The 11,431-nt window shown below is 38.4% G+C and overlaps 1 protein-coding gene across 2 annotated transcripts in view; it reads right to left on the bottom strand.

Annotated features, from left to right (window-relative positions):
- Nucleotides 1-1,578: 1,578 nt before the first annotated feature.
- Nucleotides 1,579-11,431, bottom strand: part of EED (embryonic ectoderm development) — a 39,840-nt gene continuing 29,987 nt past the window's right edge. Inside the window, exons 11-13 of one of the 2 annotated variants that reach the window (XM_079789392.1) lie at nucleotides 4,746-4,904; nucleotides 3,937-4,010; nucleotides 1,579-2,044 (exon numbers count right to left, since the gene is read on the bottom strand). In XM_079789392.1, coding sequence (XP_079645518.1) covers nucleotides 1,918-2,044; nucleotides 3,937-4,010; nucleotides 4,746-4,904 — 360 coding nt within the window. In that variant the 3' untranslated portion in view covers nucleotides 1,579-1,917. The remainder of the gene's footprint in view (nucleotides 2,045-3,936; nucleotides 4,011-4,745; nucleotides 4,905-11,431) is intronic. The other variant, XM_079789393.1, reaches the window with a different exon arrangement.

The raw sequence follows: 11,431 nt of genomic DNA, 5'->3' as shown, positions 1-11,431 counted from the left end.
GTATAGCTCACAAAACCTAAAATATTTACTATCTGGCTACTTACAGGAAAAGTTTGCACGCCTCTGATCTACACAGAGATATACACAGGAACTAAATAAAACAAACTGAAATGGGCACTAAGATATACTGTTAGAGTAAGTGAATTGGTACGTCCTTAATAAAAATACACTTTCATTCAGTAACAAATTCTGACAAATAAGCCTAAGTAAATAACCAGAGTAGTACACAAAAATTTGTGTGGTAGGCTAATAAAAACATTATTTATAATAGCAAAAAGTTAGAAGCGCCTGGCTGGTGAGGCTCAGAGGTTGAGTGTCAACTTATGAACCAGGAGGTCACAGTTCAATTCCTGGTCAGGGCACATGCCTGGGTTGCAGGCTCGATGCCCAGTGGGGTTTGTGCAGGAGGCATCCAATTGATTCCCTCTCATCATTGATGTTTCCATCTCTCTCTTCTCCTTTCCCTTCTTCTCTGAAATCAATAAAAATATATTTTAAAAAAAGAAGCAATTAACATATCCCAAAAGATATTAAATGGTATGTTCATGGAATGGTACAGAAAGATTTATAGAAATATGCTCATGAATCTAAAACCTTGACAAAATTCAGTCTTTTGTATTTTACCTTGGCTCCTCTCATTTTACCTCCTATCTTATTTTATAATCACCCAGGCTTTCTTCATTTGCTGCTGGTTAAACCCTCCACATGTCATCTTGGTGTTAACTCTTTGGGGATTTTTCTGGACTTTTATATCTCAACTAGAGGCCTGGTGCACAAAATTCGTGCACTGGGGGGACAGGGAGTGTCCCTCAGCCGGTTTAGGCCCGATCCTTGTGGGATGAGGCCTAAACCGGCAGTCGGACATCCCTCTCACAATCCGGACTGCTGGTTCCCAACTGCTCACCTGCCTGATTGCCCCTAACCGCTTCTGCCTGCCAGCCTGATCACCCCCTAACCGCTCCCCTGCCGGCCTGGTTGCCCCCAACTGCCCCCCCCTGCTGGCCCAGTCACCCTCAACTGTCCTTCCCTGCTGGCCCGGTCGCCCCCAACTGCCCTCCCTTGCTGGCCCAGTCACCCCTAACTGCCCTCCCGTCGGCCTGGTTGCCCACAACTCCCCTCCCCTGCCGGCCATCTTGTGCAAGGGCGTGACAGTCAATTTGCATATTACCTCTTTATTATATAGGATTTCACTCTTGCTGTTTCTTGCCCACAAACATAAGCAAAACACTATGTTTGGGACAAAACAACCAACTATTCTCAACCTTATGACCTCTTTCATCTATTTCTTTTTTTTAAGTGGGACCAAAGTTTATTGAGAGAAGACAGTCTATTTATTTCTTTTAACCAATACCCTTCCAGAAAGGGGGATAGAATCTTACTATACAAATATACTCCCCATTTTTTCCATTTTTCAACTCACTACACCTAAGCTTCTTTGCCCTACCCTTCCCCTTGTTCTAATGGTATTTCCACTGTAACTAATGACCAAGTTGTAAATTGAATGGCAATATTTTTTAACTGTAAGGATAGTTTATTAAAACAGTAGTTACAACTCTTAAGATTTTAAACATAATTACTTACTATTAAATTATATAGCCTTCTCCAGTTAAGTGTACAAGAAATTGATTATTACAAAAAGATAAGGCATAATTTTATTACTTTCAACATTTCTTTTCATCACAATGAAAATAAACTAAAATAACACGTGGCTTTATAAAAATAAATTTTTATTAAAAGCAGTAGAGTCTGAGCAGGAGAGAGTACAAAGAGTGTAAACAATGTAAACATCACTACATTCAGCTCAGCCTGATTGAATGCTGAAAGACAACTCTAAATGCTCTATGTGCCCTTACTAGCAAGATACATTAATTCTACTATACACAGAAAACACACTCTAATTTGATTAGGAAAAGTATTTCATCGAAGTCGGTCCCATCGCCAAATACTCGCATCATCACAAACAGCTATGAGAATGCTGCTATCCCTGCTAAAACTGGTTTGTCGAATAGCAGTAGCACATTTTTGATGAGTCAGTGTTGTACATCTAGGGAGAAAACATGACAACAGGTTAAATACTATACATATATAATGTTGCCAATATCTAACTTAAAACAATAAATTAGAAAATAATAGCTGTCCCAACTCATACAGAAGGCATCTGAAAACAGAACATACTTTACTAAGAGCTCAGTCTCAAAGCCTATCTAATAAAGAGGGAATATGCTAATTGACCATCACTCCATCACAAAGATGGCTGCACCCACAGGTGAAGCCAAGTTCCCATAAGGAGCCTTAACAAGCGATCAGCAGGGACCTGAGGCTACGCCCTCCCCCATCCCCATGGGGCTTGACAGAGGACCTCAGGCCTCACCCCCCACCAGGTGGGGCTTGACAAGAGACTTCAGGCTGTGCCCCCACGCTGGCACCAGGCTGGGGGACCTCAGACTGCATCCCCCCGCCCCAGCACCGGGCCAGGGGACCTGAGGCTGCGCCCCCCTGCCTTGCTGGGCTTGACAGGGACCTCAGGCTGTGCCCCCCACCCAGCGGGGCTTGACAGGGGACTCAAGGTGCACCCCCAGTGCTGGGTCAGGGGACCTCAGGCCGTGTCCCCTGCCCCAGCACTGGGCCAGGGAACCTGAGGCTGCGCCCCCCTGCCTGGCTGGGCTTGACAGGGGACCTCAGACCGCGCCTCCCACCTTGGCACCAGGCTGGGGGACCTGAGGCCATGCCCCCCACCCAGCGGGTCTTGATGGGGACCTCAGGTCACAACCCCCGCCCGGTAGGGCTTGATGGGGAACCTCAAGTTGCGCTTCCCATCCTGGTGCTGGGCTAGGGGACCTCAGGCTGTGCCCCCCACCAGGTGAGGCTTGACAGGGGACCTCAAGGTGCACCCCCAGTGCTGGGTTGGGGGAATTCAGGCCGCACCCCCCCACCCCCCGCCCAGCAGGGCTTGACAGGGGACCTGAGGCTGCACCCCTCTGCTGGTGGGGCTTGATGGGGGACCTGAGGCTGTGCCCCCCTCTCGGTGCCGGGCCGGGGGACCTGAGGCTGCGCCCCCTCGCCACCCTCCCCCCCCCCGCCTGGCAGGGCTTGACGGGGGACCTCAAGGCATGCACCCCACCCCAGTCTGGGCTGGGAGACCTCAGGCCACGCCCCCCATCCTGGCGCCTGGCCAGGGGACCTGAGGCTACACCCCCTGCCCTGCAAGGCTTGACAAGGGTGGGACTGGCCAGGTCTGGATCTAGCCCAATGGGGCTGGGGGCCAGCCGGGTCTGGGTCTCACGCGATTTTGAGGCGCATGTGGGTGGGCAGGGACTTGACTCTGGATCCCATGGTGCGCCCCAGACTCTTCCAGGAGGAAGGTTTTCATATACATTTTACTAATTTTCTTTCATCTCTGACACTTCTATTATAGAGAAAGGGCAAATAGCAATATTATTTCCTCTAATTAATCCCCTTCTAATGTGCACGAATTTCATGCACTGGGCCACTAGTTTAAAAATAATTGGGTATATTTTAAATTCAAGAGGCACCATATAACTTATATGAAAAAAAATAAGCTGTTATCAAAGTACTTATGAAAAACAATCATTAGGATAAAAAAGAAATATTTTAAAGTACTCTGAGATATGCAAATGTTATAAATGATTTAAAGATGGCATTGTAAATATAAGTTACTTCCTCTGTATTTGGTGTAGCAAAAGACAAGATATGGAAGGTAAAAAAGAGTGAGGGTATGATAGTATACTTTCTCTAATAACTACAGTTAATCTCTTGAGTTCTTGGTTTTTATTTCTATTACAGCTTGCATAAGATCTGCCTGATGGTACTTTTATTTGTGCACTGATCTCTTCTTTAAAATTATAAAGTATTTGGAAACAAGAAAAAAAAGAATATGAAGGCAGAAATTATAAATAGGAATTTCTAAATACTTACTTGGCTTTATGAGGATCTTCTACTTCTAAATCCCAAACATAAAGTTTGCCAACCTGATTGCCCAATGCAAGCATCTGTATAAATATATTTTTAAAAAAAACCACCACCAAATTATTAAAATAAGCTTTAAAGATTTCAAGCAATACTAAGACATCTTTCTTATTTTGGGAAAACCTCAGCTCCAGCCTCTGACTATGCTCTTGATTACGTCTTTGCATCTTGTATTTCTGATTTGTAAGTGGGGCAACTAATACTTTACAGAGGTGTCTTGAGAAAATAAGAAGGCATGTTGCAAATTTATGATGAGCTTTACAATTTACACTATAATACATGTACTCTTTATTCTGTCTTAAAAGAACTGTAGCAAAAGCTATAGAAAGACCTTCCAAAAACTTGCATATAAATATTCAGATAATTTATTACCAACAAAATCCAAATACCAAATTTTTTTAAAAATTTAGGTAACTAGTATTTTGTCTCTAACTTCCATGTTTGTTTGTTAAGTTTTCCTGAGGTAAAGACACATAAAAACACTAATTTTAATCACCAAAACATTAAATTTTAGTAACAGATGTTGTAGAAAATAAATACCTAACTACCACTACTGACACCTGTCAATTTCATTTATAAGTATTGCAGATGGTGTTCCTCTAGAGCCACAAGGATAGAATAAGTAATGTCAAAGGCCAAAACAATTAATACTGAACATCAAGATAGAGCCTCAAAGAAAACTACAGATGCATAACAGAGAAAACTAAAATTACCATGGCTTTAAGTAAAATAATTTCAAAATGTAAAAATTTTGCTACCTTTTGCCAGAAATCCATAGAAAATCTCATGTACCAAATGTCACACTGGCTGTAATCAAATCGCCCGAGAATAGTCACATTAGACTCACTGGGCTTAATTTTGTCTATATCATCTTCCATTTTGCCAGGTTTCCAGCACACAATGGCGTTTTCACAAGACTTTAAAAGAGATGAGAGAAAAAAATTACTTGTAGAAATGAATTATAAATACTGAAACAAAACTTTTCTCTATTATCATTTTAGAACTGACAGCTCATAGAACCTGGTTATCCATCTACTAAGTAAGTGATATACATTCATTTATATTTATAGAGTTAATGTCCACATTTGAGGACAAGAAGTCTGATTTATTAACAGATTTTGGCAATACAAAAGCATTACACTGAACAATTTATTTTGGAAGTCACAATTTATTGTCCAAACCAAACCAAATTCAGCTCTTGATACATTAGCATCCAGAGACTTGAAGTGTTTTATAGCAAAGGTAAAAATTACATTGTAGTAGAATACATAGCTCTTCAATATGGCTCCTGCTTTTTACGTAATTTACTAGTTTAATCTTTCCCTATCCAACTGGTTCCCTTTATCTGTTAACTATTAATCCTCATTCCCAGTGTTTGTGCTACATGGTAGGTACTCAACAGATGTCATAGGAAAGCTAATGAATTCACAAAAAGGGATTTAGAGACCAGATTACTAGTATATGTAGAAGGCATAAAAGCAGTGGTTTACTTTTAAGACATTGATATGGGGATAGGATTGAAATAGGCTAAGTTATACCTCTCCTATTGTCTAACTTCAAATCTTTGCACACATTCTACTTAAGCAACAAGTGGTAAACAATACAATGGAAAAATATCTGCAAATCAGTGGGCACTACTCAGATTACTGTGTAGGTCTCTGGTTTGCCATTAAGGGACATCTGTCAATCTCTCTAAACCTCTACTGAATACAGGCTACTAAACACTGTACATTGTATTTCAACAGGTGTCAGAGCTGAAAATTACTGGTGTAGATGAAGTTTCACTGGACACAGGCTACATAATCCCATGTGGCAACCCTGTGGGGGTGACCAGCATTGAAACACTTGAATGGCAGGGCCACAGGAAGATTAGGGTGGGGACAACATTCTTTTTTCCTTCTTTGCCTTTTTCATATTATATAAAATCCCAGGACTATTTATTTACAAGTTCTTTACCTTAGATATCACCTAGTCTGAATGACTCTTCCCTAAGTGCACAATTGAGTTGATAGCCTGTAGTTTTCTCAATCATCCTGGCCCCAGCCCTTACTGAATCAGAATCTCTGGGATAGGAGGCTGAAACAGAAGTGCAAAACAGCTGTTCAAGTGCTTCTTACTGCCTACATTGATAAAGGATCCTAGTGCAGTCCCCTCATGGAGAACTAAAGCATAGGGAGGTAAAAAGAATTTATCCACATTAATGGATGGCTGCACTTGAAATCACCTAGAGAAAGCTTTTTAAAATTACATTCCTAGGTCTTTGAACCAGATTTACAATCTGTGGGGTAAGGTCTAGGAATCTATTTTTACAACATTCTCCCAATGATTCTGATGCAGAGCCAGATTTGAGACCACTAATATAATTCATTCAGTTCAGCTTCCCACTTAAAATGCAGAAATCCTTTCCCACCATCTGATTAAGTTCTAAGAGCAGAAATTTTACAGCCTTTTTACTTCCAAAATGACAGACTAGATATACTTTCCCTTATTTGTCCCACTACATACAACTTAAAAAAGTCTGAAAAGTACAGAGGAGGCAGAATGATTAGGTATCCTGGAACATGCAGGAAATTTAGCTCCCCGATTTTCTTTTCCCTCATTTATGTATCTCAGGCAAGATGCTGGAAAAGTCAGCAACTCAACAATTCTAAGGGGTGTACACAGACAAACAAACAAAACAAAACAAAAAAACAATCTCCCAGCCCCCAAAGCCTGCTCTCTACACGAGACCAGGAAATGGCAACCTAGCAAGAGAGAAAATTTTCAAACAGATTCTCTAACTACAGCCAAATACAAAAAAAAAACCCACAAAAAAACAAAAAACTCAAATCGTGGACCTACCCCTATATGGTCCAGCAAAATCCCAGTGGAAAACCCTTCCCAGGTGGTAACTAAGCATCTCAGCACATAATAACCCTGACTCGCTCTGTCCTTCATGGTAATGAGGTGACTCTTCCTTCTCTCTGGCTGGGGTGGTATCAGAGGATGCCATCTGCAATGTCAGTGGAGACCACCTGAGGAGCAGTAATGAGTCCCATCAGCCCCTTCTGCTAGGGTAGTGTCACCTGAGCTGCAGTGGAAAGCCTGAACTCCCATCCCAGCAATAATGAAACACCATCACCAAATCAATGAAGTGGAGAATGTGAATTTCCCTTGCTACCTGCCAATCATGAAGCAGTGCTCACCTTCCCCAGTTGAAAATTTATCAGAGGAAGCCTGATGTAGAAGATCTAAATAAAAGATCCGGAGATTGTAACATAATACCCAAAATATCCAGATCTCAACCTCAGCGCTCTCCTTGGAGCGTGCCCATGCCCTCTGTCAGGCACCTACTTTTTTAAAGCTCCTGGGGTCCCCATGGGACTTGCAACCAGAGGAACAGTGGGCAGCAAAACCACTGAACCTGTCTTGTCCCCAAGGCCCCTTTTCTCTAACTTCAGTGAGCCAATAGCAGCCCCACCTAGGCTCTCCTGTTGCTGCTTCTACTCTAAATCCTTCCTTTTTATCCACTGTCCCCAGCTTTAATAAATGTACTCTACAAATAAATAAATGAAACATAAAAGTCTCAACTTTAATGAGAAAACAGATGCCAACCCAGAGATGACATAGATGTTAGAACTATCTGACAAGCATTTTAAAGTAGCCATCATAAAAATGCTTCAATTCAAGAAGTTGAGTGAACCCCAAAAAGATAAACTCAAAAGAAATTTGTGTTAAGATACATCATCATCAAACTTATGGAAACTCAACACAAAGAAAAAAATCCTGACTGCATTTAAAACAGAAAGAACAATTCTAATGATGGTAGATTTCTCATCAGAAATCATGGAAACCAGAAAGAGGAGCCACAACATTTTTCAAATATTTAAGAAAAGAACTGCAATATAAAATCCTATATACAGTGACTATACCCAAGGAATGAAGAGGAAATGGACATTCTCAGACTATGAAAAACGAAGATAATTTGTCACCAGCAGACCTACCCTAAAAGAATGGCTACAGGAAGTTTTATGAACAGAAAGAAAATGATATTAAGAAGGGTTTTTGAGACATCAAACATTAAGAACAAAAGAAAATGCAAAATGAGTAAATACAATATTCACCATTCCCTATTGAGTTTTTAAATTACATTTAATGGTTGAAGCAAAAACTGTAATACTATTTGATGTAGTTCTTCATTATAAAGGGAATATTTAAGACACAAGTGGAGGAAAAAGTGAAGTAAAGGAAAGGTTTCTACACCTCACTTGAAGGGTAAAATGTTGATTTACAGTTAAGTAGACTGATATACAGGTGACCCTTGAACAACAGAGGTTTGAACTGTGCAGGTCTATTGAAAAAAAGTTATTTTCGATCTGCAGGTGAGACTCCACATATGCAGAAGATCAACTGCAGTTACACACAGAATTTTGACTTCACGGAGGTCAGCATTTTCTAAACCACCATGTTGTCCTAGGTCAAATGTATATATCACAGATATATCTATATATCATATATATAACACATAGGGCAAACCTCAAAAAAGCTAAACAAAGAAATATATTAAAAAATACTACAAAAAATACTACAGGCAAATAAAAGTGTAATTCTAAAACATGCTCACACAATCTACAGGAATTAGGAGAAAAAAACCCAGAGAAATTAAAAAGGCAGACTTAATGTAATAATTGATATATTAAGGCTCAAATATAAATGGTTTGAATATACCAACTAAAAGTTTGACAGTGTGGATTTAAAAAACATGACGCAAGTATATGCTGCCTATAAAAAACTCACTTCAGACATAATGATACATGTACATTAAAAGAAAAATGTTGGAAAAGGATATACCATGCAAACACTGATCAAAAAAAGCAAAATTGACTAAATTACTCCCAGATAAAGGAGAATTCAAAGCAAAGAAAATCACTAGAGATGGACATTACATAATGATAAAAGGTCAAGCCACTAAGACATAGCAAAGTGTCTTAAGCACCAACCAACAGAGCTGCAAGATATAGAACTAAAAAGGAAAAAGCCACAATAATAGCTGGAGACTTCAACACTCGTCTCTCAATAATAACATGAGTAGAAAAATCAACAAAGATATAAATTCAACCACATCATCAACCAATAGGATCTAAACGATATTTACAGAACACTCCATCCAATAGCAGAATATATGTTCTTTTCAAGCTCCCATGGGACATACCAAAAATAGGGTCATGAAACATAGCTGAAAAAATGTAAAAGAATCAAAATAAGAATGTGTTGACAGTGAAATCAAACTGGAAATGAAGAACAGAAAGGTAACAAAAATGTCTCCCAATACCCAGTAACTAAACAATACACTTATCAGAATTTGTGAGATGCAGCTAAAGCAGTGCTGGTGGAAATTCATAGCACCAAATGCTTAATTAAAAAAGTCTTAAGTCAATAACCTAATCTCTCACCTTAAGAAACAAGTAAAAGTGCAAAATATACCCACAGCAAACAAAAGAAAGGATTTTTTTTTAAACTGACAAACCCCTAGCAGGACTGACAAAAAGAAAAATTACCAATTTCAGGAATGAAACAGGCTATCACTAGAGACCTTGAAGATACCAAAAGGATAATCAAGGACTACTTCAAACAACTCCATACACATAAATTTTACATTAAATGAAATGGACCAATTCCTCAAACGGCAAAAATTACCACTAAAAATGGACTAATATGAAATAGCTAATTTGAATAGCCCTTTTAACTATTAAGGAAATTGAATCTGTGTTTTAAAAACTCCCCCTCAAAATTTTCTAGACCCAGATGATTTAAGTGGAGAATTCTATCAACCATTTAAAGAATTAACACCAATTCCATATAATCTCTTCAAGAAAATAGTAGGGTAGACTTGCAATTAATTTTATGAAGCCAGTATTCTCGATACCAAAACCAGACAAAAACAGTATAAAAAAGAAAACTTCAGATCAGCATCATACCTCATGAATACAGGCACAAAAATGTTTAACAAAATATTAGCAAAGAGAATTCAACAATTTATAAAAGAATTATACAGCATGACCAATTAAACTTATTCCAGGGATACAATATTAATAGTCAATGACCAATATATTAATAGTCAATACTAATCAATGCAATCTATTGCATTAAAAGACTAAAGAAACCACATGATCATATCAATGGATGCAGAAAAAGCATTTAACAAAAGTCATCACCCATTCATGATAAAACTAAAAAAATCAGGAAAAGGGGACAGTTTTCAACTTGATAGAGAATATCTACAAAACTATACAGCTAATACACATAAGATTAATTTTTTTCTCATTTCTATCAGAAATAAGTCAAGATATCTGCTCTTAATACTGCTAATCTACATAGTACTGGAAGTCTGCCAGTGCAATAAGGCAAGAAAAGGAAATAAAAAGCATCCAGATCAGAAAGGAAGATATAAAACTCCCTATTTGCAAATGACAAGATGGTCTATGCAGAGAATCCCAAGATATTAAAAACATCCCTAGAGCTAATAAAGTCTAATAGGTACAGGACTCAAAATTAATATGCAAAGATCAACTGTATTTCTACATACTAACAATGAACATATAGAAATTAGAAATATCATTTACTATCACTCAAAAAAAATGATAAATACATAGGTCTAAATCTAACAAAGCTGGTATAGAACTTGTATGCTAACAAGTACAAAATAATGACCATAAAAATCAAAGACCTAAATAGATACCATGTTCACGAATTAGGTTAAGCAGAAAGATATTAATTCAAAGATAATTAAGGTATTAATTCCCTACTAAATTGACAGCAGACAGGTTTAACACAATTCTGAGCAAAATCTCCCCGCCCCCGAAAATAACCTCTGCAAGATTTTTTATAGGTATAGACAAGATTCTAAAATGTATAGGAAAGGCAAAGCAACAGAATAACTAAAATAATTTTGAAAATGAATAATAAAATGGAAGAAATCACTCTACCCATTCCAAGACTTATTATAGAGCTTGAGTAATCAAAACTGTATGTAGTACTGGTGGAGTACTGGAACAAAAGAGAAAAACCAGAAACAGCCTCACACAAGTATGTCCAAACAATTTGACAAAGGTACAGAAGCAATTAAAAGGAGAAAGAATAGTCTTTCAATAAGTGGTGCTAAAACAATTGGAAACTTATAGGCAAAAAATAAACTTCTACCTAAACCTCATACAAAAATTAACTTTAAAGGATCATATATTTAATATAAAGCTTTTTGAAGAAAACACAGGAGAAAATTTTTAGGATCTATGGCTTGGTAAAGAGCACTTTAAACACATCAAAAGCATGATCCATAAAATAATTTTTAAAAAATCAACAAATTGAATTTCATCAAAATTAGAGACATTTGTTCTGCAAAAGACCTTGTTAAGAGGATGAAAAGACAAGCCACAGACTGGAAGAAAATATATGCAAACTACACATC

Source organism: Cnephaeus nilssonii, assembly GCF_951640355.1.
Source record: "Cnephaeus nilssonii genome assembly, chromosome: 13".
NCBI classification, from domain to species: domain Eukaryota; kingdom Metazoa; phylum Chordata; class Mammalia; order Chiroptera; family Vespertilionidae; genus Cnephaeus; species Cnephaeus nilssonii.
Note: the sequence above shows the minus strand (reverse complement) of the source record. Positions and strands in the feature narration are given on the sequence as shown.